At 42.9% G+C, this 26,895-nt stretch overlaps 1 protein-coding gene and 1 long non-coding RNA gene across 2 annotated transcripts in view; one reads left to right on the forward strand and one right to left on the reverse strand.

Moving 5' to 3' along the window:
* LOC119860514 (calcium-activated chloride channel regulator 1-like) overlaps positions 1-13,126 on the reverse strand; it is a 34,981-nt gene extending 21,855 nt beyond the window's left edge. Inside the window, exons 1-6 of the mRNA XM_038414313.2 lie at positions 12,977-13,126; positions 11,572-11,712; positions 10,961-11,111; positions 9,194-9,311; positions 6,316-6,493; positions 386-613 (exon numbers count right to left, since the gene is read on the reverse strand). Coding sequence (XP_038270241.2) covers positions 386-613; positions 6,316-6,493; positions 9,194-9,311; positions 10,961-11,111; positions 11,572-11,712; positions 12,977-13,126 — 966 coding nt within the window. The remainder of the gene's footprint in view (positions 1-385; positions 614-6,315; positions 6,494-9,193; positions 9,312-10,960; positions 11,112-11,571; positions 11,713-12,976) is intronic.
* LOC122461295 overlaps positions 1-19,711 on the forward strand; it is a 54,238-nt gene extending 34,527 nt beyond the window's left edge. Inside the window, exon 3 of the long non-coding RNA XR_006283194.1 lies at positions 17,620-19,711. This is a non-coding gene — a long non-coding RNA (uncharacterized LOC122461295). The remainder of the gene's footprint in view (positions 1-17,619) is intronic.
* Positions 19,712-26,895: the final 7,184 nt, after the last annotated feature.

The following is a 26,895-nucleotide window of genomic DNA, read 5'->3' on the forward strand; positions in this document are numbered from 1 at the left end:
TTTTAAAATAATTTGAGAGAGTCACATATGAATAATATCATGAAACTTCCATCTATGATATATTTTCTGATTTGGGGAAATACAGTGGTTCTGTCATTCTGGATCTGAAACTAAAAAGAGGAGCACAAGTTATCTTTTGTAAAGAAAAAGAGACCAAGTCTGGCATATCATTTTTAGTAATTTGATGAGTTTCCTTTTAGCAATCCCTAAATATGTATAATGGGAGAAATAGTGGCCTCAGTTTTTTCTTAAAGAATAAAGGATGATTATTTGAAATATTGACTAAAGAAAATATTGTAATATATATACACCACATTGTTTTAAAACTGCCTAACTGTTTCTAAGCAGTTCTGCTAAAAATAAGAACTTATATGTTTATTCTTACCCCAGTCATGCTCCCAGAAACATCAAGTACTAGACAGATGACTCTGTCTTTGGTCTGCAGCAATGAGAAGGAGGTCTCAATTGGAGGACTTGCGCTATTTATTGGAGAGGTGTTATTGAAGTCAGAAGACTTCATAATTACTTCCCAGGTGCTGTGATAGTTGCACATTTTGTTCTGCATATTTGTAGCCTTTTCATTATGAGTACTTCGATCACAGAACTCAACCACCTAAAAAAAGCCAATTGGTAGAGAAGAAAAATTATTGAAAAAAGCAAGTGAACACATGTAGTAGCAAATCCCAGTTTACTATTTTTCCATTGCTCACCATAACCACAAATACAGAAATTCTTTGCCTGCTCCTTCTAAAATCCTTCTATGTCCTGGACCTTGGAAGAAGTCATCAAAGAAGAGTGTTCCCTAAGAATCTGTCTCAGGGGTTACACAGTTATGTCCACACTGCAATCAGAGGTATGAGTGAAACCTTCTCAATGTTGTAATAGAAAATACCTCAGCTGGGTAACTTTGTTATCTGACCAAAAAGGGAGCAAATGTTTCCACAATGTCAGGGTATTTCCGTACACCTGTGATGGAACAGATAGGCCCCACACTGGCAATGAACGGGTTAATGAGAACCTATGGACCCAGTTGGCCCCACCTCACTACACCAGCAGCAAATGTCAGGCATGGAGAGAAAAAGAAAAAGAAAACTAAAGCTAAAAGAAAACTTAGCTAAACTCAGGGCTGCCCAGGAAGGAGAGCAGAACTCTGCTTCTCCAGAGAGAAGCCTGGTTGCAGATCAGAGTCTGAGCCAGCTTGCTGGCCTGACAAGCTCCTGTTAGAAGGGACAATCAGATCCTGGGGGATCAGCAGAAGCAAGAGCTGTTTGGAGACAAGCCTTGAATAGAAAGGTTGGGTCCCACATAAATTTCACTGGACAACTCTGATTTGAGTTGTATTTTTTCTTGTTTTAGAATCATAGTATACCAGGGTTGGAAGGGGACCTCAGGAGGTCATCTACTCTAACCCTCTGCTCAAAGCAGGACCAATCCCCAATTTTTGCCCCAGATCCCAAATGGCCCCCTCAAGGATTGAGCTCAGAACCCTGGGTTTAGCAGGCCAATGCTCAAACCACTGAGCTATCCCTCCCCCCTGATTCCTGTGGAAGGGGTAGGACTCAAGTGAGCCTTGGCCGGAGGGCAAAAGCAAGGCTGCTTTGGACCTCATAGACATAGCAAAATATCATTAGAGACTTGCAACTGGATGAATCATACCCTGAAGGGCCACAAGGGGGCACTATAGAGGCAGCCAATGCAGAACAAACTTGGGGAAGAATGCAGACACAGATCTAGCACCAGGGGAAGGGAAGAGGTCAGAACATTTAAAAAAAAACCACACACATAAGGAAGAGACTCCCCAGCAATAAAGACATGGAGCAACTTTGATATCAGCGGTGGAGCAGAACACCCACCAACACCAGCAGCAACAGCAGATCCTACAGCAACTGGCCACTCAGCAGCAGCACCTGACTTGAGACAGCTGCTCAGCAGCAACAGCAACAAAGGTTGGTGCAACCGGGCATTACCTGACTGCAGCCTCCCACAGTGGCCAAGCTTCTGCCATGGGTCTGGTGGACATGGACCTGGCCTTGGCCCTGGTACCAGTCAGATTCATGAAGATGGGGACTGAAGATGATCCAGTGACTTTTCTTGAAATTTTTCAATGGGTGGCAGTGGCAGCCTGGTGGCCGCCAGAGCACTGAGCAGTCTTACCCGTCACCTACTTGACCAGGACAGAACCACAGGCTGCCTATTGTGGGCTAGTCCCAGCGACAGCATGGGATTATGCCTCCAATAGCAAGGTTTTTGCCTGTGGCAAGGTGGCCATTTTAAACTCATTGGATATCTCTGTGGGCCTGGTCCTGCATGGTGGCACAGAAACTACAGGACTTGTACTGGTGGCGTGGGGTGGGTGGGGGAGCTCACAGGGCAGGGGACTGATAACAAGGTCTGGAGGGTCTGGGGTAGGCGGGGAGCACCCTCCCACAGGACCTGCTTAAGGAAAAACCGAGAGGCGGGTGATAAGGCTGCCTGCACCTCCTGGAGTACACGCTGGAGAGTATGAAGGGTGGAGAGCCCCATGTGCTGGCCAAGTGCCAGGGGATCCACCCAGTCCCCCCGGTCATAGTCCAAAAGGTCTCCAAGTCTGGTTGTTCCTGCCAGGACCAACCTTTGGCACACCAAGTGGGACTCCGCCTCCTGCACACCAAATTAGGAGGTTGTGTAGCAGGGCCTCTGTGAGGAGCTCTGCCGGTGGCCGCCACTGACCTGGTCACTGAAACCAGCTTCCAGGTCTGGAGGAAACCCTGGTAGAAGTCTCGCGGAAGACCCATAGGATGCAGATAAAACTTCTGTCAGTCACATTGAAGTCCTCAGATGTGGTGAAGGAAGGCATGCACCAATGTGCTCCATGCTGAACTAACTGCAGCATAAAGGAGTCTATGCAGGGCCTGGAGTTGGAAGAGATGGACCTGACTGCAAAGGAAGAACAGGTTCTGTCCTTCCCCCTCCAGGGGAAGACTCAAACCCCCCACAAAGATACAGAGCAGTCCTGGCCAAAAGAATTCCAGAGCTAACCTCTGGAGCTGGGCCCGGATATCCCGGGCCGGGCTCAGGATTTTGAGCCGGTGCCAGAGCAGTGAACAGTACCGGCTGGTGGAACACCAGTGCCCTCTCTGATAGGGAAAGGCACTGGAGCAGTCCTGTCCACCTCCTTAGCCGCTCAGCCCACTCTGCCCTTCAAATCTTGCTAGTTCTCCAGAGGAGAGGGATGGGTGGCGGCAAGATAAATGCCCAGATAGAGCAGCGTGCCCACACTCCACCGAATGACCTGAATCACAGGTGGGAGGGAACTCGCTACCATCCGTCCCCGACCACCAGGCCAGAGCTCTTGACCCAGTTGACTGAAGTGGAGAAGGCCACCGAGTAGATAGCCTGGCGGGTCTCCAACCTGCGACAGGTCACCCAGGTCCTGGACCATGAGGAGTATGTCACCAGCGTTTGCTGACAGGACCACCTGCAACTGTGGCTCACAGAGCACCCACCCTGTTAACCTTCTACAGAAGAGACAGAGGAAGAGTTCAATGGCCAGAGTGTACAGCTGGCCTGACAGTGGACATCCTTGACACACCCCTTGCCCAAAGCTGACAGGTTTGGTCAGAGTCCAGTTGAGCCTGACCAAACACTCCACTGAGGTATACAAGACCTGGCGAAACCCACAAACTGGGGCCTGAAGCTGAATGCCCACAGATGTCCTGGAGATAACCGTGTTCCACCCTGTCAAACACCTTCTCCTGGTCAAGGGACAGGAAGGCAAATGACAGACCATCCCTACACCTTCCCTCAAGGAGGTCCCAGACCAGATAAAGATTGTCGAAGATAGCATTGCCTGGGATGGGGTAGGTCTGGTGGGGTGGACCACATCCACCAGCACAGACCCCAACCACAGCAAGATGGCCTTCACTATGACCTTGTAGTCCATGCTGAGAACCAAAACAGAATGCCAATTCCAAAGGTCACAGAGGTCTCTCTTCTTGGATAGCAAGATGAGTTCAGCTTGCCTGCACAACAGGAGAGTCACCCCACTTCCAAAGGACTAAGCCCAGATGATGGCAAGGTTTGGACTGAGGATATCCCAGAACACGCGGTAGAACTCCACAGTCAGCCCGTCCATATCTGGAGATTTATTAGTGGGCATCTGATGGAGGGTTTCTGAGAACTTTGTCAGGGTGAGGGGTAGCTCCAGCTGGTCCTGGCCAACTGCGCTGACTGTCAGGACTCCATCCCAGAGAACCCTGCAAGCATCGGTGTCGGTCGGACCAGGGAGAATAGGCTGGAATAGAAGGTCTTGGCCCTCACATGCATCTCCACCAGATCCATGAGGGAGTGCCATCCTCTGCCAACAGGTGACATGCTTCTTAGCCCCCTTCTTTTTCTGCAGGGCGTAGAAGAAGAGGGAGCCGCGATCCATCTCCCAAAGGAAATGGATGAGGGATCGAACAAAGGCACCCTGAGCCCAATGGTCTTCAAGAGCCCGGGAGAACCAACAGCTGAGCCAGTGGTTTGGACACAAATACCAATTAATTCCCCCCCCCCCCCGGGTGGACCTGACAGGGCCCAATTAGTGGATTAGAATGGGCTGGGGGAGCACTAATGAGCAAATTGGCCCATTAACAAAGGAGGTAGAAAAAGGCATAGGAAGGCAGTGCAGGGGAGCGAAAGGCAGACTAGCAGAGCCAAAACCAAGAAGGATCTCTTGGTAGAGAGATCCCTTCCCTTCCCTCTCCTCTCCTCAGAGAACTGAGGAGAAACTGAAACTGTAAATAATGATGGTACATGGATCGGTAAGGGTGTGGGAACAGCAAATGTAAATAAACTGCACTGCGGTGTTTGACAACTTAAGGTCCATGAGTCTCTGAAGACAGAGAGAAGACAGGATCAGGACGTTGCCCTGTCAGAATGTCAATCTCTTAAAGCCATAGAAATCTGGGGAAGGCCTATCTGTAGCTCATGTGAACCTTCTGCTAGGTGGTATTAGCAGCAAGAAGGCCAGATTCAATATCTGAGATAGAGAGCTGCTCAGGAGTACATGGTCAGGTTCCAAGGCAGAGTCAGTCCCAAGGGTCAGAGTCCGAGTCACATTTTGGGGTCCAAGTCAGAAGGTGAAGTCCCAATCAAGCTCAGATTGGAGCAGGGAGAAGTCATGGCAGCTTCAGAGAAGCCATGCTGTTCCCTGGACACTTCCTGGAATGCCCCTTAGATTTATATAGGGTGGGGAGCCAACCAGGAGTCATGGGGCTGCTGTCTGTCAGACCCCTGAAGGTAGGACTTCCCATGCTCTGTGTCCACAGCAGGTCATGGGCAGTGCCTGGCAGGATACAACTACCAGTTTGTAGCAGGGTTCTCATCTATTGTGGCCTTTCTCAACAATCTGCTCAAGAACAGCAGCCTGAGAAAGATCCATTGGACGGAAACCTGTGAGAAGGTCTTTCAGCCACAAAAGGCTCACCTTTGTACAGGGCACCTTTGCCCTCGCCTTTGTACAGGGCACCTTTTGCCCATTTTATACAGCCTGGACTTCACCAAGAACTTCCTCCTACACACTGATGCTTCTGAAGCTGGATTGGGGGCTGTCTTCTCCCAAGTGGTTGATGGTGAGGAACATCCCATTCTGAGTTACAAATTGTTCCCAAGAAGGGCCTACTCCATTATAGAAAAAGAGTACTTAGCTGTGAAATGGGCCATGGAGGCACTCCACTATTATCTTCTTGGCAATTAATTCACTTTGGTCATGGATCATGCATCTCTACGATGATTCCATGCCATGAAGGACATCAATCCATGGTGATACCTCTCTTTCCAGACCTTCTCCTTCTGTGTCCGGCATAGGACTGGGTTGCTCACTGAAATACAGACTTTTTCTTTCAGTAGAGGAGAGCTTCAGGGCAAAGCAGTGACCTAAGTAAAATCCTTTTTGTGTGTGTGCACGCGCACGCAGGAAGGGTGGGTGATGAGACAAATAGGAATGGCAATGAGAAGGTTAATGAAAGCCTGTGGATCCACCTCACAATACTTCAGCAAATGTTGGAAATGGGGAGGGAAGGACTGGAAATGTTGCTCGGAAAGCAGAGGGGAAGATTTTTGGGCAGAGTGATGGGTGGAAAGAGGCTTGGAACTGTGAACAAAAAAAGTACCTTCTGTTGTTTGATTCCTGCTATCTTCAGAGTAACAGGACTTTATGTATATTCTTTGTAAACAAACCTGATTGCATCAAAGAAATACTTTACTACATATCAGTTTCTCCTAATGGAAACAACCTACAAGACCCCAAATATTGGCTATCCAATTGGGTGAAAAAGCAATAAAAATACTTACAGAAGGGAGGCTTTGCATGTACATTATAGATGCTGGGACATTTTGTGTTTTATTTGGTACAAATTTACATCCAGCTTCATACAGCTTTGTCTGCTCATCATATTTGCATTCTCTTGTCGTGCAGCTGTTTTCTGTGCAGCTTTGGACTATGTATTTACCAGTGACATCACCTGAACATCTGAAGGAAGATGAGATAGAAAGAGGCTTAGCTAACAAGCCACATATAATCAACAAATAAGAATCTGTTATTTATTATTTGAATCATTGTAGGCCCAAAGCCTCCAAACATGATTGGCATTAGTTAGACACCATGGGCGGTGGGTGAACCATGGACTTGGGGAGGCTAGCTAGCTCCTGGGCCACACCGCCTTTTCTGCCTGGGACCCCACCCCTCCTGCCCACCTTCCCCCTCTGGAGCGCAGAGGTTCCCCCCTCCTGCCAGCCCCAGGCTGCTCGAGCACTTCTCCCAGCCAGTCCTGGAGCGCCCATTGGGCAGGCAGGCAGTGCAGCCCCTAGCCTCAGAGTGGCAGACAACCAAGCGAGTAGGCAGCTGAGCACGGTCCCCCAGCACGATGGGTGGGCAGCACGCCTTCCCCACCCAGAGCACCAGGTGGGCGGGCGACACGAATACCGGCTCCAGTCGCCTGGAATCCCTGGCTGCAGGCTGGCCCCCACCAGCCCCAGGGCAAGAATGGGAGGTCTGGAGGCTCCCACCCAAAGTGGAGGCGGAAACAGCCCCCAACCTGTGTCACAGGCCCCCTGCCCAGGGAAGGTGGAGGGTCCCAGGCTCCTCACAGCTGCCTGCGCGGCTCTCTCTCTCTCTTTCTCTCTCTCTCTCTCTCTGCGGCTACGGCCGGGGTGCGGGGCTTCACAGCCACAGCCTGGCCATTATAAGAGCCGGATGGGCAGGTGGAAGGTCCATGGTTCCTGTTAGCTGCCTGCGCGGCTCTTACTATGGCCAGGCTGCAACTCTGAGGCCCTTCCTGGCCACAGCCGGGTTGGGAAGAGCTGTGCGGCAGCTGTAGGGAGCTGGCGCAGAGTCACAGACCCTCCTCCTGTCCCAGGCAGCTGAGACACGGGCTGAGGGCTGCTCTCAGCCTCCCACCCGCACCCTGGGCAGGTCTGCTATGGTCTCCCTGGCTGCACTCCATGCTGGCCTGGACAGGGATGGGGCTTGAGGGGGGAAAAGGAGGGGAAGGCATGCGGTCCGGCCAGGCCAGTCCACTTTCAAAAAGTGGGAGGGCTATGGCCCCAGGTGCCCCTGGTTCTGGCACCACTGGCCCCAGGCCCCGACTACAGGAAAACGAAGAGCCACAACAGAGCGCGGCTGGAAGCAGGAGGGGATCAGGGGGTGGAGTGTGGGTGGGGTTATTTACAGGTTGTGTGTCAATCACCATCTATGTGAAGAATAATAATGCAAGTGCCTCCACTATTCCATCAATATGCCTCAATCCAGACATGAAGGACCCTCTCCTGAGGTCAACTGGTACTACATTCTGCATGCCTATTCAATCACTGCCTCTGGGACAGAGTTCTAAGGCTATAGCTCACCCAACACTCTTATCACTAAGGTACTAGCTATTCCCCCTGGAGTGGACTTAACTGGGAGATGGGTGCTCAATGGCTTAATTAGACACGGGGCTGATGTGCTAATGAGAGCAATCAATCCATCAGCTGGGAGTAGTTAAGAGGCAGGAAGGAAGTGTAAGAGGTAAGATGCCAGGAGATACAGAAGCGGAGGAGATCTTTTCCTCTGCCACCCCAGAGAGTGGGCAATGGGGAAGTTTACATACACTGGTATGTTGCTGCCCAAGGCTGTACTGATGAACTGGTGGAAGGGACCTAATAAATAACACACTCATGCTTATAAATCTGGAAAGTGTCCAGCCAGTTTGTGGTGGTTGAAAGGGCGGAGCAGGGAGCCCTGTCACAGTCTCCTTCAGTGGTGATTGCCAATTAGAGTGCCAATGGCAGTACAGAAGTTTGGTGATGTTGATACTTGTCCATTAGGAATTGGACTGAAAACACCAATTCATTTCACAGTGGTCAACAAGTGACTGGCATATAGGCACTACCAAACTGGTTCCAGTTCAGATCAGTGCCTGAGAGGTGAAAAGTTCTGTATCCCATTTCCAACCTTCTGAGATATCCAGTCTCACTCTGTTTTTTTGTTTCTAATTGACAGAATTGTACATTTAAAAACACCACTTAAATATGCAGAATCTAGAGAACATTATCATAAGATAGATTTCGGATGCATTCCGATGAAGTGAGATGTAGCTCACGAAAGCTTATGCTCTAATAAATTTGTTAGTCTCTAAGGTGCCACAAGTACTCCTTTTCTTATCATAAGATAGTAATAGCGCTAAAACATGGCAATAATGCAGTGTGTACTTTGACCATGTCCCTTTTTAATATTTAGATAACACTAAACATGAACTAGTAAGAATGTTTTGGAACTTCAAGGACCCCCCCCCCGAGGAACTTGAGAAAACATTCGTATTTACTACATGCTAACTGCTATTTGATAAAGCCATGGTAAATCAAAATGTAGAGAACGGTAACTCAAATCTGTAAAGTTTGCACCTAAATTGCACCTATAAATTGCACCTAAATTAAAAGCTCATTTCGTGTTAAAAATGTGACACATTACAAAATGATAGTGATAATTCAGTGAGACTGATCTGTAGGCAGCAATATTGTTAGTTAAACATTATTATATAACCTTTTTTAATCCTATGAACAAGACTTTCAAAGATTAAAGACTTTTCGCACAGGGCTCAAAGTACAGACTGAACACAGGTAACCAGTATGTGCCAAATATCACTGAGGTATTTAAAATTTCATCATCTGAAGATAAAATATAAAACATTGTTACCTAGTTGCTTCAACACTTCCTTTTCCAGAGTTTACAGACACATAGAAAGGTGCATCGTTATTATATTCATCAAATACTCCCCAACGAAGATGGGCCCATTCATGGACAAAAACTTTAGCTGGGGAAGAGTAGGATCATATGTGAATTCTAAATACAACACTTTAAAGTTTACTTTATATTTCCATAGATCATTTAAACAAATTTAGGCCCAATCCTACAATCGTCTCTGCTTGGACATACCCCTGTGCCCACACAGGACTCCCTGTGGGATCCGGCTTTAAACCCAAATAGATCACTGTGTTCAGCTTAATCCTCCCAGAATATTAACAGACCTAAAGTAAAGATCTGTTTCCATACAGTAGCTTCTGACTATTCCAGGTATCAAGCAAGGTTTCTCATGTTACCCATGTCTTTTAAAATAATAATTCTTGGCTCTTATATAACACAAAGGAAAAGGTGTATATTAGAAAACCATAGAGAAGTTAGTTTAACTTCAGTTCAGGGTAAAACTAAGGATTACGTAGATAGTTGAAGGCAGATAAAATGTAAAAGATTAGACAACCAGAATACTTTTGCAGAAAACCAAACTGTCTCACCAAGACAATCTAACCCCTTTCTTGCAGGTGTTGGTAAAGCCATTGACATGGAGAATGAATATAATGTTGTCTAACTAAAGCTTTCAACTAAAGATGGGCCAAGGAAGCAGAGCTCAGATCAAATTAAGTTTAAACCAGAATTCAAGGTTTGAGTCCAATGCTTCACCTGGCTAGAATTTGGGTTTGTATTTGATTTAACTAGAATCTAATGAATTATTCTAAGGAGATTTTTGTTCCAAACTGCCAGAAATCTGATGAGAAAGACTGTTCTTGTGAGAGTTCCACCATTTTAGGCCAACAAACCTCTAAATTTTTGATCCAAGCTAATGCAGTTTTGTCTTGGATTTGAATCCAAATAACCTTGCACATTTACCAGAGTTCAGATTTAAGGGGCTGGTTTTGACCTAGCTCTATTTTAAAAGAAACACATAAATGATTGATTCTAACTTGTGTATAGAACAGAGATAAATAAATTGGACAGTATATTGGTTAAATGGACACTGGAGAAAGTCATTGTTAATGACAGGAGTTTACACTGCACAAAACTGAGAGGTCTCTTTTGGGACTTTTTTATTTGTTTATTAATGGCCTCGCATAGGCAATGCTCATGCAGCCAAAAAACGTGCTGATGAAATCAAAATGGGAATATTGTTAATTCCTTGTGAATGTACACTTACAAGAAGAGTAGTTGGGTAAATGTGATTTTCAGAAGTTCCAATAAAAACCTTCACGTCCTCAGAGCAGGATCCGCTCATGGGAGTCTGGTCTATTCTAGAATCCTCTGAGACTGGTTTTACCTGCGTATTCACCAGGTTACACCCACTGCAACTCTCAGATTAGTTTACTGCACTGTAATGTTAGGATATAGATTATTCCAAGTCAAAGCAATGATTTAAGAGGACAAACAACCCTCATTTACTGAAAAAATATTAGCCAGAATTTTCAAGAGACTGGTAATGTTAGGTGCCTCCATTTCTGAGTGTTCAACTTAAGACTCATCCAGGGATCCTGATGTTCAACACTGTGTGAAAAACCAGGCTCTTTTAAAGTTTTGCAGCTTGGGCAACCAAAAACAGAGGCATCCCAAATCACGAGTCACTTTGGAAAATCTTGGCCATTGCATATTTATAACTACAAAGGCAGAAAATTAAGGTCCAATAGATGGTGCTACCTCGTGATCCATAGATGTTATTCAAATTGTCTTTTAATAGGAAGTCGGGAGTGAAATGAATGTATCGTCCCTTTTCCCCACATCCTCCATATTGCAGCGTGTAGGGATCGTCTCCGTACTTCAAAAAAGGATTAGCCACGATAACATCTGCCTAAAATAAAATAGCCCTTGTTTAAAGAGCAGCAGGAAATGGAGGGTGGCAGATGATTCTGTTGAATGGGCTCATCCTGCAGCTTTTACACTCCCATTGATTGTTTCCCTGGGTAAGGACTGCAGGACTGAGCACTAGAGGGCAATACAAATTCTAAAAATAGCAATTTATATTCCCTCATTATTGGAAAAACTTAGGGCTTGTCTATGCGGTAGGGTAACACGGACTATGGGGGAGAGGGGGTGATTTCTAAAGTGCAGCACTACATTAAAGTGCACCAGGGAACACTTAATGCACACCAGCAGGGTCTACAAGGACCAATTAATGAGCAAAACATTAGTGTGGTTTAGAAATCATACCTCCATAGTATGCATTACTCCACCCTGTAGACAAGACCCTACGTCTTACACTTATGAACACAACAAATACTTTTGATTTGTAAGGGTGGTCTAAGTCTTACCTTCTCATATGACTCTGTCTTTATGTTTAAATACTCAGGTTTTGTCTGCCAATGCAGAGGAATTATAATTTTTACAGCCTTGAAAAAAAATCTCTGTTTTGTAGCACTGAACAAGTAAGTAGAAGCCTCTTTGACCATGGCCTAGTAGGGAAAGAAAAGAAAAGATTTATGAATTAAAAATTGAACTGTAGAGGCAATGAGTAGTTTAGCCTTGCCAGAAAAGAAGAGTACATAAAGTAACACTAAATATGTGAAAGCATAGAAAGAAACCAACCTTGGCCAAGGGAAGGGCTGGGACAGATTATTTCCCTCATGGAGCAAGAAGAGATCAAATTGTAACTCTGAAAGACTCTGGATTGCTCTTAGGACAAATATACATTGCCCCTTGCTCAGGGCTATGATAAAAAACAGAATCTATCCCTTAAAATAAAACCTGAAAGAGATCCTTCCAAACATGACATTTCTTCAAAAAAGTTACATGGGCTTGAGGTGATGGATGGTTCAGTCCTGGACCAATCCTTTTCATTAATCTGTAAAGTGTACTGTGGTGCTTGATGAATAAAATAAAATGATAAATTGTAAGTAATAACCTGTGGTTTCCTTTTTCTGCTCCCTGGGATTCCTCATTTCTCGGCTCCACTTCTATTAGGTTCTACTTTCTTCCTCCCTCTACAGTGGGCACTATTTTGTCACTATTTTCCTGTTTCCCTCCTCCTTGCTCCTTCCCCACCTCTCTTGAGTAGTTTGGGGGTCACTAGTTAATAGCTATGTCCTCCTCTGTTTATTGTTCTCTTTACAAGCAACTGAATGCTCAATGACCAAATCATGTAAACATGGAGTAAAGATCTACATTGTGACACTGAGAACTTAAAGAATAACTAAAAACAGAAATGTCACGATATACATATATATATACACACACACACACACACATACATATACACACCCCAAGAGTGTTTAAGAACATAGTGAATGCCTGCCAGGACAGGGAGAAAGGAGGGATAAAAGTAAATGGCAAACACTGTAATGGAGCTGCAGTAAATGGAAATTAAATATCCATGTTCTGGAGATTCTCTAGTCTAAGTACTCAAGTTCTGGAAAGAAGTAATTAAGAAGGAGATGATACATAGAATCAGCCTGATCTTGAGCCATAATATTCCTGTTAAAATTCAAGAGATGAGTACACTTATTTCATTAACAGCAGCACCTGAATAAAAATTCAAGCAAAGAACAAATTTAGTAACCATAGAATTGATCTTGCTCCCATGAAAATAATAATAATAAAAAAAAACCCTTGACATTAATGGGAACTGGAACTGGTCTTTTAGGATTACTGCTAATCTAGAGGTAGAAATAACCTGGAAGTCTGAATATCACTGAATGACAAATATACAAATGTTCTTACCTGTATGTTTCTAATGATATTGTGATCTTCTGGTAACTCAGGATTAATTGCAATAACAATATCCTCGTAGCCACCATTTTTCAGCTGTACTTTAGAACCTCTCATCACAGGTACTAAAAATAAAAGTACCAAGCTCTTAAACACCCTCATTTTCCCAGTCCCCACAATTTTTTGTTATAAAAATAATGGCACAGCAGCGCTATTTGTACAATCGCTTATTCACATGAAGGGTTTGTACATTTTATGGCAAGCATATATGGATCTGCTGTGTAAATCCAGGTTGTATAACTGCGTTCATTCTGATGGTGTCAGGTTATATATTAATACATTAGGGAAATTCCCAAAGACTATAATGATATAAATCTGAACTATTTCCTTATCCAACTGATGCATCTTGAAGTGACCAATATTGTAGTGTTGTCATGAATATATTGTAAATAGTTTATAAGGAATTTAAAGTACAGTATCGCAAATCAACTTGCAAACATGGCAGTTCTGAGCTTCTATGCGAAAACTCTGATCTGTACAACAGCTATGTATTCAGGCCCTCTCAAAGTTCCAGAGAGGCCCAGACACTTCCAGCTTTTGAGGCCCCCAGCCACAATAAAAATAAAAAATGATGACACATGAAAACTAAATAAGGCACCACAGGAAGAGTGAGACAATTTGAATTTTTTTATTTAACAAATGCTTTTCTAGCCTTTTTCTGTGCAAATGCACTAATTATTGAAGAAAAATCTAGCTTTCGTGCAATGTCACAGTTGATACTAAGTATGGCGAGCCCATTCAAATGCTCTTGTCCCATAGTTGAACATATCAGAAGGGTAGCCGTGTTAGTCTGTATCCACAAAAACAATGAGGAGTCCAGTGGCACCTTTAAGACTAACAGATTTATTTGGGCATAAGCTTTCCTGGGTAAAAAACTCACTTCTTGCATCTGAAGAACTGCATTTTTTATCCATGAAAGCTTATGCCCAAATAAATCTGTAAGTCTTTGAGGTGCCACCGGCCTCCTCGTTTTTATAGTTGAACTGTGATAGCTTTTTAGCTGCTTCAACACGTTGAAGGTGCGTTCACTTGAAGCCACTGATGCAGGCAAACTGACAAAAATATGCAATGCAATTGTGATATTAGGAAACATATTAGAGAGTCCAAGTTCAAGTATTTCTTGAAGCAATTCCTTTGGCTTGCAATCCAATTTAAAGTTTGTGGAATATATTCGTTTGAGGAAGATGACCTCGTCACTGAGATCTTTTGAGATTTCTTTTTTTTACTGTTACTGAAATTGTTCAGCTGCAGAAAGTAGATCTTCATTACTCAGTCTGTTGAACTGCCAAAGAAACCCAAAAAGGGTACAAATGAGTCGCAGTGACTCAAATTGACGTGTAAGACCTGAGCGAATAGAGTCGATGAAGACAAGGAAAACGTTGAACCTATAATGCTCCTCGGCATTGGATTCAGTAGGCAAGTTGCGATTGGTGGAGAACTCAGATGAAATGCCACTATTCTGTGCTGCTAATTTGGACTCAGTCAGGATTGCATCCCCTTGTTCACAAATCTGTTGAATGTCATTGATAAGACTTTCAATGTTATCCCTCTCCACATCGAGTGTAGCATTGCATGCTTCAACTACCAGATTAGTTTGGTGGATCATTGTAAGTAGCTTCATCCACAAAGATGACATCAGAATGCATTCAAATTTGGACATGTGCTTCTGAATAAACTGAAGTTCAATTCAAACCTGTGCAGTGAGACTGAGAGATTCCAGCTCATTTAAAGCCTTTCTCACTGAATTCAAATGCTGCGTATCTGATTGAACATCATCAATCTGTGCAGACCATCTAGTTTTGGACATCCTATGCAGTGAAACAGGAAGATATTGCTTTAGAATTTCTCACCTTTGTGGACTGCTACTGAAGAGATTGTACATTTGCTGAACAGTCCCAAAGTAAGTAATTGTCTCCTTGCATGATTCAGCACAGTCAACACCTACAAGGTTTAATGTGTGGTTTCCACAGCTGGAAAAATACAGTTTGAATTATGCTCAAGGAGAACTGCTTGTACACCTTTGTACTTCCCAGCCATATTAGATCCATTGTCATAGGCTTGACCAATGCAGACTTGAAAATCTAACTTAAAACCTTCTAGAATTGCTAATACTCAGTCAGCAATTTCTTTTCCAGTTTTTCTCATGAAATTATTAAAAATAAACCTTTCCTCAATTGAAAATTTTGATCTGTCTACAATCTTAACATATTGAATAACTATAGTAGTCAGTTCCTTGTGAGAACAATCTGGAGTGGTATCAACAATGATTGAAAAATACTTTGCATTTTGAATCTCATCAAGAATTGTTGTTTGTATGAATGACCCACATAGCTCAATAAACTCATTTTGTATGCATTTGGAGAGATAATGGACTCGCATGCGCTTTGACGCTCTTGAGATTCTCAAACACATTAAACATGCTCTGATAAAAGTGGGTCATATTTGCTGAGGAGCTCAACTATGCCTAGAAAGTTTCCATGTGCACGATCACCAATACATTGACTGCAACCAAAGAACATCAATCCCGGCTCAGAAATAAAAAGGATGACATTCAGGATGCGCTCAAGAAGTTTTTTCCAGTTATTAGTTTCTGTAGAGAGTTCAGTCAAGAAGAGTAAATTCTCAACTGAACTTTCAGCTGATGCTGCTCTACTGGCTGATTTCCAGGCCACATAATTTTCTTGTGTGACATTGAACTCTCATGTGATGGTATTCGGTCTTTCAACTTCCTCCATCCTCTGTTGATGCTCCATCCTGATTGATCAGAGGGAACTGGTGCATTTTCAGCACTTTTGTTCAAAATGAAGCAGGGTGCACAGTACAGAGATTGTTTTTCCATACTCCAGCATAACTAGTCTCTTGTGCAGGTCTCACCGTTTGGAAGAGTTTTTGTCAGCAGATGAGTAGGGAAAGCATGATTAACAGCATCTTGTGGAATGTTACTTGGAATTTGAAAACAACTAATTTGAAGAAACAATTGCATTTGTGCAGCGTTGCTCTTGTCAATAGTTCCAGTGTCAGTCACAATCAAACCTGTTGTACTCATGAATTTCTCTTGCTGCGTAAGATCTACATCTTCTTGTTGCTGTTGAGTTTCCTGATCGAACATCTGTTACTGTTGGCACATCTCCTTCTTGACTACTGTCCTCATGTTCAGGTATTGGCATTAAAATATCACCTGTTGCAGTTGCAGAGTTTTTATTATCTGTAGCATTGTTTGTTGGGTAAGGTGTGTTTTCCAGTGGTTTGAGAAATGAAGTTATTGGCTTTGAGCTCTTAGCTGCTGCTTCACTCAGTTGTTTTCGCTGTCTCTTGCTTGCACCACTTTCAAATCTCCTCTTCATAGTGATCTATCTGGTCAATATGTTGCCTATCCACACTTGAAATATTCTGCTGTAAATAGGTAGCTTATCTACACTTGTAAACATGTACACAAATGCTAAATAGTACACTAATACTGATAAGACTTAAAACGAAGGAATACTAATTAAAAACACAAAATGAAACAGTCAGGTTATTATCTTTATCACTGAATCAAAACTCAAGCATGCAAGGTATAATATAACAGGCTGAGCTGAAGACAAAGGAATGATATATATATATATATATATATATATATAGTAAACACAGATATGGATACAGACAGGTATAATGTCAAAAAATTTCAAATGTGTGTCCTCACGAAACTCACTGTACAAGATTTTTCTCACAAATTTTCATCTTGAATCTGTGCCTATAGACTACGAAAGCCTATGATGATGCCCAAGCTACCAAGTTAGGGCTCAACCAACCAGTCACCTCTTTTAGCTACCATATGAAGATAATAATGATGAATTCTCACACATAAATAATTCCTCAGTCAGCTAGACATAAAACTGTAAAGACACTAAAAATGTAACAATGCTCTCTACCTTTCAACATGCACTTGATCTGGCACCAGCCACTAGTAGTGGTTTGTTTATATAATCAGCTGATCTGAGAGGACACGTTCATCACGGTTTAATATTGTGCCATCAGAACCGATATATTTTTATTAATATTTATGAACATTTTAAACTCTTTAATATGACAAAATCTGTATCAATTAAAAAAATTATGTCTTTTACAAAATCACATCTCTTATTTGCTTAAATTTGCAGATATAAGCTGAGAGAGTGTGTCACATTTTAGTTTGATCGGGATCTGCATAAAAACAAGTTGCGAAACTTATCAAATGCCAAAAAATTAACAAGTGTCTAAATTTGAGGCCCCCCTTTGAGCTTGAGGCCCAGGCCAAATGGCCCTCCTGGCCTCCCCCTCTGATTGTCCCTGTATGTACTACTGAATGGGACAAATGCAGATTGAGTGGCAAAAGCAGATCAGTGCTAATCTATGTGATTTGAGAGAGAAATTCCATATGGAATGTATCAGAGGACCTATTAGTTTTCATTAGCTGCTTTAGTTTAAATAGTACTGTAGAAATTTGTCATACCTGCCAATATTTGAAATCTACTATATAAATAAAATAAAATAAAATAAAATAGGGACAATTGTTATGTACTGTATGTAACTTTATATTCTAATATGTGTAATTTAAATTGCTTTCCTTTTTGTAGAGAGAACACTTCCACTCAGCTTAGCTGTTTTACTTCAACAATGCATATAACTGCAGTCACAATTCAGAGATGCATCGATTTTAAGGCCACCAGGGACCATCAGATCATCTAGTCTAACCTTCTGTATAATACAGGCGAAGGAATTTTATGATGACTAAAGCATGTCTTCCAGAAAGGCCCAGTTCCAATCTGAAGACTTCAACTGATGGAGAATCCACCACTTCCCTTGGCAGTTTGTTTCAAGAATTTATCACTCACACTGTTAAAAATGTATAACTTAGTTCTAATTTGAATTTGTCTGGCTTTAACTTCCAGCCCTTGGTTCTTGTAATGACTTTCTCCATGAGATTGAAGAGCCTGGTATATTAAAGGAATTAATGCCTACTATATTCTCCCCAGGAAGGTATTTATATACCATAATAAAGTCATCTCTTGATTTTTTTTAAATCAACTAAATAAATTGAGCTTCTGAACTCTGTCACACTGAGATATATTTACCAAACTTTGAATAATTCTTGTAGCTATTTTCTGAACTTTCCAATTTTCCAACATCCTTTTTTAAATTGCAGACACCAGAACTGTACACAGTATTCCGGTATTGGTCTCATCAGTGTCGCATACAGAGGCAGTCTTCTCCTTGCTGCTACTCACAACTCCCCCTTTATACACTCAATGATTGAATTAGACCTTTTGGCCACAGCACAGCACTGGGAGTTCATTTGAATTGTTTGTCCACTCTGACCCCTAAATCCTTTTCACAGTCATTGCTTTCGGAGATACAGTTCCCCATTCTCCGTGACCTGCATTCTTAGTTCCTAAATGTATGATATTACATTTGAATGCAGACAAATGTATTTTTGTTTGACTCAGCCCAGCTTACCTAGTTATCTAGATCACTCAGTATGACTGGCCTGGCCTCATCATTATTTTCCACTCTCCCAATCTTTGTATCATCACTACATTTTATCTGGAGTGATTTTGTTTACTTCCAAATCATTGATAAAAATATTGAATCGTATTGGGTAGAGAACCAATGCCTGGGTAACCCCACTAACAACACCCTCATTTGCGATGAATCCCCAACAACAAATACTTTTGGAGAGCTATAAGTAAACTAGTTCTTAATCCATTTAATGTGTGCTCTATTGATAATGTATAGTGCTAATTTTTAATCAGAATGTCATGCAGTGCCAAGTCAAACACCTTACAAAATATAAGTAAAATACAACTGTGTGGATGTCATAATCAACCACACTTGTAATCTTAACAAAAAATGAAATCAGGTTTGTTTGACAAGACCTATTTTCCATAAAATCACTGTTCCCATTGCACCCCATAATGCTTTATTGAAATATGCTTATGAATGTATATATGGGACATAACTGAAATATGTTTTATGCTACATATGCTGTGTAACATATCTCTTCAAAGGTTATGATCGACTGAATATATTCATGTATTTGTATGCATGTATCATTTTTGTATTCAAAGTTATGAATATTGGCTGTGTACTTGTTTAATTTTAAGTAGCCTTAGTAAAGCATTTGGTCAGCTTCTTTAGAAAGGAATTTTCAAGTTAAGTGCCCAGTCAAGAAACACTTAAGCTAACACTGAACTTGGAGACGCCAATCCACATCTGCACTTTCCCAGGAATGTGGCCTGGCTGGTAAGGAACTCAGTCATGCATGGACATGTGACTTGCCCATGTGATTCCAAAACTCCATCTTGGAGTTGGATTTTGCACAGGAGAAAGGAGAGGGTCTCCACCCACTAGAGAAAGCCCTCCATTTTGTCTTCAGCTGGCTCAAGAGACAGTCTCTCCACCCCCAAAGGTTATCTAAAAGAGATGAATAAAGGACAGTAACTACAGGGGGTGTGAGTGATTGCTGGACCCAGATTAGAAGGAGACTAGTCTGTAAAAGAAGCTTACTGGAACATTTCTGAGGGTGAACTTTCTTACTGTATTCGGCATAGACTTGCCTGTTTTATTTTATTTTGTTTGGTAATTCACTTTGCTCTGTCTGTTACTACTTGGAACCACTTAAATTCTACTTTTTGTATTTAATAAAATAACTTTTTACTTATTAATTAACCCAGAGAATGTATTAATACCTGGGGGGTGGGCAAACAGCTGTGCATATCTCTCTATCGGTGTTATGGAGGGTGAACAATTTATGAGTTTATCCAGTATACAGGGTAAAACAGATTTATTTGGGGTTTGGACCCCATTGGGAGCTGAGCATCTGAGGGTTAGAGACAAGAACACTTCTTAAGCTGTTTTCAGTTAAGTCTGCAGCTGTTGGGGGACGTGGTTCAAACCTGGGGCTGTGTTTGCAGCAGGCAAATGTGTTTGGCTCAAACCAAGCCGGGCACTGAAGTCCTAAGCTGGCAGGTAAAACAGACTCAGAGGTAGTCAAAGCACATCAGGTGCCAGTTCCCAAGGGGTTTTCTGAGATCCAACCCATCGCAATCACATCATTTACATTCATTATATTCCCATCATTTAATTCTTTATTGATTGAATCTCATATCGGCTTTTCCATTAATTTGCCCTGGACTGATGTCAGACTAACCAGCCTATAACTACCCTGTGTGATGGATTAGTATGTGTCATCTGCAGTATGTTTCAATCTGCAAACCCTATTCTGTTTTGTGAACACTATTCTGGTTATAAAATTATGCTGTGCCCTCCCTTTGGCACTGCAGCCTTTACCTTGATCTGAAAAACACCTAAGGTGTCAGGAAAAATCCTTGCATCTGGCAGCAGGCTAATAATGGAGAGCAAACAAGAGTAATCAACCTGTATAGTCTTCTATTTCAATGGAAGCATCCTAGAGCAATCTGCTGGCTGCAGTTTCCCAATCTGGACTTCGGGTGGACTGGAACTAAGCAACAAATCACTTGATGAGGGAAATGAAGCTGCTCAGAGAAGTCCCCTGATAGACAGAATGGGAATATTATGAAAGGATAAGTTCTGTTATGAGCTGGTACTCTTTCACTGGCCATCCAATGAAATAAGACCGGGCTGAAGAAGAGGAAGTGTAAAAGAATCTTGTGCTCCCTGGAAGACATTGAAGATGACCCAAAGGACTCACAGGAGGGATGAGGAAACTGAGCAGCCTTGCATGCAGCTGTTTAATATTTTCCCATAGATTTGTATATTTCTTGTGATTGTTTAGAAGTGCTTCTGTAAAGTCTGTGTGTCCCTTGTTCTAACTGTCACAAAAATCTCTGAAGGGTGAAACACTCATTCTGAGCCGTGTTGGGGAAGAGGACTTCACTGGCACCTGGAGAATTTAAGGTCTACAGCATTTATTTCTCTGATATATCAAATTCCACAGCCATCAGCCAAACCATAATCTCCCTGCCAGGCACCCGCTCTCTCCTCATTGACCACCACTCCCATAGTCCCCATGGTTGAGGCTGGTGGCACTGCAGAGGTTAAAAATCACACACATTGTAATGCAGGCATGTTTCCTGAAATGGCAGAAGCTCATGGGCTGGATCAGAACTTAGTGACTAAGGAGGAAAGCCCAGCAGCTAAGTACTGGATGGGAAGAGAGTGGACAGGCTATTCCTGATGTGAGGCAAGAAACTGGCCTTGAGCTAGAAATTGGTTGAGGACTCCAGTCTGCCAGAGGCTGTTGGTAGGAGGACAGACCTGACCTGGGTACATGCGTTAACTGGAGCCCAGCAGCTGGCTGTTAGATGGTGAGAGGGCTGTTGCAGCTGGGAACCTGCCTGTAAGAAAGGGGGTTGAAGTCTGAGTCGAGTGGGACTGAAGGCGCTGTTGTGTTGATGTTATATTGGACTGGACTAAGGGACTCTGTTACCCGGGAAGAAGATGAATGCTTTGAAGTAGCTTGGACAAAGGGCCAAGTTACCTCTATGGCTGGAGCGGGCTGAAGATCATTGTTGGGAAACTGAGGAAGAGTACTTGGGATGGTCAGTCTTGTAACAGAGACCATCACTGCTTCTGAGCCATGGACCTATCTGAAGAAGCAGCAATGTCATGGGGAGATATTGCCATGTAACCCCCTTTGACCTGCTGCATAGCCTCACCTACCAATTTCCATAGTCTTACTCCCCTCTCCACTGCAGTAATACAGTAGCACCAAGTAGCATTCCAGCCATGTGAGTGCCATCCCCTTCCTGAAACAGCTCAAAGCACTACCCTATTTAAATTTAAGAATGTCATCCAGCCCTATGTAGAAAGTAATCTTATTGCAGCATAGCACATACAGCCAACTGTACAAAACCTGGGGAATGCTATTTTCCATTACAGTAGAAGGAGGAAGTAAGGCTGTGCATAGAATGCACTTGTGGACTCTTGCATGCACAAAGTTCTTATATTGCTATTGCAGCAGATGTAGCTATATCTTATCTGTAACCTAATTGCACTTTGGAAAGACTGAAAATGCTTTTGCAAAGCCATTTTAATAGACAAAGTTCATCCAGCTAGCAGAGACAACTGTAAGTATACTAGTAGCTTTAGCAAGACATTCTTGGTACCTTGATCACCTGAACACACACCATGCCTACAAGATAGAGATATAGCAAAAAAAAAAGTTTAAGCATAAAATTGGGTGGCTTTCATTTTCCAGTTATTGCTTCCATTCCCCACTTTTCATCTTCCATTCTCTCACCGCACCTCCCCCTTAATTGTTTTGTTCTCCTCCCTTATGTCAGTTCTGTTCCCGTTTATCTTTCTCTTCTCTTTCCTCTGGATCCCATCTTCTGGTGTCTCTAATATTTCCCCCACCTCTCCCCTACCCAACAGAATCAGACTGGCTCACAGTGATAGCACAAAATCAAGTGGGAGGCACTTGAGCCGCATGATTAAAAATAATGAAAGTTATTAAAAATAATTCTCCTCATGGTGTTTAATGAGGCCTGTTCCTTTAAATCATGCACACAATTACTTCAGCCCTCCATCACAGGTGTTACAGTTATGCAGTGATACAGTTAACAGATCTTCGTTTGCATAGAAATGGGCAAAAAGAGGTGGTGTGTGGACTACATTTAGGTTATTGTTTAAGTTGAAACAATCATTTCTTACTTTCAGGTTTAATAGTTCCTAAATCATGGAAGTATTTTTATGAGAGTTTGACTCCAAATGGCTGAAAACAGATTTGCAGCTGCATTTTCTGTGTGAAAAAGCTCCTTGGGTTGCAGCATTTCTGGGAAACTTCTTTCACTAGCACTCTTTAGTCTCCACTAAACATGCAGTACTTGGCTGTCTATGAACCAGCAATCAGGTGAAGACCAGCATGAAGCTTTTTCCTGCCTCAACACATCCTCCAACTGGGTGCAGGTCTAAACCAACTGTTAGCTGGCTGCTTCCTCCGGATGCCATGACATGCATGAGAGCTGAATTATAAAGATGTTCATCATATAGGCAGCTGCAGGAAACGTCACTGTACATCTTCTTTTGCATATAGATTTAAGACCTTATCTCATTAAATTTAATTCCAGCTTTTTCATTATAGTGTACACATAGAATATGTAATCAAGGGGCATAAAGCTTTAAGTGGCATAAGTTTAGGGTGTATATATGCAGTACATAGAGTGTCATTTTAATTTGACCTGGCCATTCAGGCATGCCGTATACATGCAGTATGATACTGCTACTAAATCACAGCAGTTTCATACAGCTCTGTATTATGGCTTTCCAACTATTTTATACACCCATTTTCTGTACTAGTGTAATTATTTTTGTGTATTTCTTGAAAGTATCTAAATAAATCCTAGAAAAATAAGTGGATGTCATCCAAAGTTTCATCTTAAGTCACAGTAGATTTGTTGCAGTTTCTGTGATAACCACTTTCTTCTTTTACTTTAAAGCACATATGGTTGCATTTATAAGGCATACTGCTGTCATTAACCCGAATCCTAGCAACACTATCCTTGAAACACTATATTCAATATTACAAGTGAGATAATCCATTGCAGGAACCAGTGTCACTGTTTGTGCTATATTAGATATATCAGAGTGAAAAGAGGCTTTATCAACGGCATGTACAGGCACATAGATAATGGTGATATTTTCTGTTGCAAAAGCTTCTGGTTTAAATACAAATATTTCCTTGTACCCAGCATGCTGAGGTGTCAGAGTGCAGGTATACACCAGAATAGCATTATCAAAGTTGCCTCTTACTTACAGAGGACTTTCACTTGTTATTATTTAGAAACTTGCAGCTGAAAATGGAAATATGTCAACAGAAATTATACAGCATGTATTTAACCCTGTAATTAAAACTGTTGATCTGTTCCTTTAGAAGCCATCAAATTGTTAGCAGCATAAGTGAGCACCTATTCCTGTTACCCTATTTAACCATCTGAACAGTGAAGGTTGCATGCTGGACAGATCCCATAACAGAACACTTGCTCTGCTAACTTGAGGGAGACTTGAGGAAGCACTCGTGAACTTGAAATCTCACTGAAAACAAAGATTCATGATATTGAATTTAATAGCCCGTTAATTCTGTCCTCACCCAAAGCCTCACAGCCCTCCCAACATCACTGAATTCAGTCTAAAATGAAGTAAAATTACAGTAAAATTATTGAGTCAAAAGCTTTCACTCTTCACTCCACTCTCTCCCTTCACAGTTGGAGACCACATGGCTTCTTTTTGTGGCTGCTCAGAAAGCAATACGAAACTATAGTGAAGGTAAGACCTCCCATCACAATTGCAAGCACCACTTCTGCAATTATTTCAAAACCCATTGGCCGAGTCAGTCCAAAATCACCCCAAAATCACCCCAAAATCAGGAGTGAAATCCTGGCCCCATTGAAGTTAATGGCAAAACTCCTATTGATTTCAATAGAATCAGATTTCCCCAGGGACTTGTGTGGTGTACTATGTTTCAGGCTCAGTGACTTGAATGACTCATATAGGTTATTCATGGGTAGAACTCTGGTTCGTAATCACATTTTATTCATACTAAAGCAACAGAACTATTGGGTCAAATTCTCGGAGTTTCTTCACTTGCTCTCATACTTCAGAAGTGTGTTGGTTTGCACAGGCAAAACCTATACTGACATTTAAAAAGGCATGTTTTCTCTGTACAAAATGGTTGTGGTTGCAAGTTTTTGTGAGCACAGTTAAGGTGGACCAGTGAAAATTTGCCTCAGTCACTGTGCAGTTTCATTGCAATCAGATGACAAGCAGATAAACCATCAAACATACTTTGTTTCAAGATCATCCCCTGATACCGTCCACGATAAAATAATCATACTGTCAGCTGTTCTGGAATCAAGATCAATAATTTTACATGGTGGAAACACATCAGTATGGGGTCGAGTAGGAACTGCAGACAATAAGAAGGAGCCTCCTGAAGCTGTGCTGCAGAAGCCACCTACTCTGGTCTGAGTATCTTTGTTACTGATAACTGAGGGGCTTGATGGGTTCATCTGGATTTTACCTACAGACACACACGCACCCCGTTGGATTTGTCTCAACATTTTCACATTACGGAGCTCTGCAGATACTGTGACCCCAATTCTGAACTCACTTATACTGCTGTAAACCAGGAATAACTCCAATGAATTCAGTGGAGTTGAGACCAGAATCACTCCACAGTATGTGCTCTGTATCTTCAAGAACACTGAATTAATGAGAATGAAAATAATACCTAAGTGAAGTAGTTGGGACTCCGTATCAAATTGCTAAGTGTTTGACATTTGCTAAACCTTTGTCACAATTCTGAATGTAAGATTATTGATTATGATTTTCCAATGCCATTGGGATACATGGCACTTTACAGATCTAGAGGCAGGACAACTTCCCATATCTGCTTTTTTCACAGGTAAAACATAAATTCATGTGGATTTATTCCCTCTAGAGTCCCATCCACATCACAGAAGTAGTGTTCTAGGAAATAATGGTTTTAAACTAACTTTAAACCCTGATTTAACTACCCCTTTTTTGCTCCTGTATAGAAAGGGCAGAATTTAGTTAAAACAATTTCTGAAAAGCATCCAAAACCAAGATAATTCAGCTGGGCAGATTCATATACTTATGAAGATCTCTTAGCAACGATGTCAATGCTCTAATGACCTTTAACAGTGTTTGAGAGAATGTGATGCAGTTATTTATTCCAGTGTATTCACAATAGAGTTTGCAAAAAGAAAAGGAGTACTTGTGGCACCTTAGAGACTAACAAATTTATTAGAGCATGCCTCATCCCGCATTACTCCACCTTACCATTTTCTGTGTAACCAGTGTGACGGGGCAAGGCCAGATGGAAGAGTAGTCTTATTGGGATCCAGGAAGTGGGTGGGTGAAGCCCGTCTACTGCTAAAGGATCCCCCCCAGCCTAAAAGGGGGATCCACAGGGCCTAGATACCAAAAAATTCCGGGGGACAACTAATGAAATAACAGGGACAGGAGTGTGGTCAAAGGATCAAACGAAGGGAACCAGACGGGAACACCGAGCAGAGAACCCCGGACAGCGCCCCCTGCTTCTCAAAGGCGTCAAGGGAGTCAGAGGACGCCGCCCAGAGGAACTCTGCCCGGATACATGAATGGACCGAGGATCGGAAAAAGGCCCCACAGTCACAGGAGACTCCATTGGCCAACCTCCTCACTTTGGTTTTATAGATGGCCATTTTAGCTAGGGCCAGGAGGAGCTTGACCAGGAGATCCCGTGACTTTATGGGGCCATGGATAGGGAGTGCATAGATAAGAAGGTGAGGGGAAAAGTGCAACCAAAAGCATAATAAAATATTGGAGAGGAGCCGGAATGGGGCTGCAGCCTGGCACACTCTAGGTATATATGTGCCAGTGTTTCCCTCACACTGCAAAAGGGGCAGGTGTCTGGGATTGAGGTGAACCGTGCCAAGAACACACCCAGGCTCATGGCTCTGTGAAGGAGCCACCAACTGACATCCCCGGCGGGCCGCAGGACTAAGGTGGAATATAGGCTGGCGCACCGGGGCTCCTCACCCTCCAAAGGTGGCAGGAGGTCCCGCCATTTTCTTTCGGGGCGGGACACGAGGGTGAGGGCGTGAAGGGTGTGGACCATGAGCATGTATAGATGTTTTCTTGGCGCAGTTTGAAAGCAGACCAGCTGCATCTTGTGCAGGCGGCTTCCAGTGATGGGGGGAGGGGGTCGGTTGGGTCCATGGGGCGGGGGTCCAAATAAAAGGTCCGGGGGCCGAGGGTAGAGGGTGGGTGGGGTGCGCCCTCGTGCAGGACCCGAGCAGCGGGCGGCAAAGCGGCCTTCGCCTCCTGAAGTATGCGCCGGGGAGTACAAGGTCTGGAAAGCCCCATGC

The sequence above is a fragment of the Dermochelys coriacea genome, chromosome 8 (assembly GCF_009764565.3).
Source record: "Dermochelys coriacea isolate rDerCor1 chromosome 8, rDerCor1.pri.v4, whole genome shotgun sequence".
NCBI lineage: Eukaryota > Metazoa > Chordata > Testudines > Dermochelyidae > Dermochelys > Dermochelys coriacea.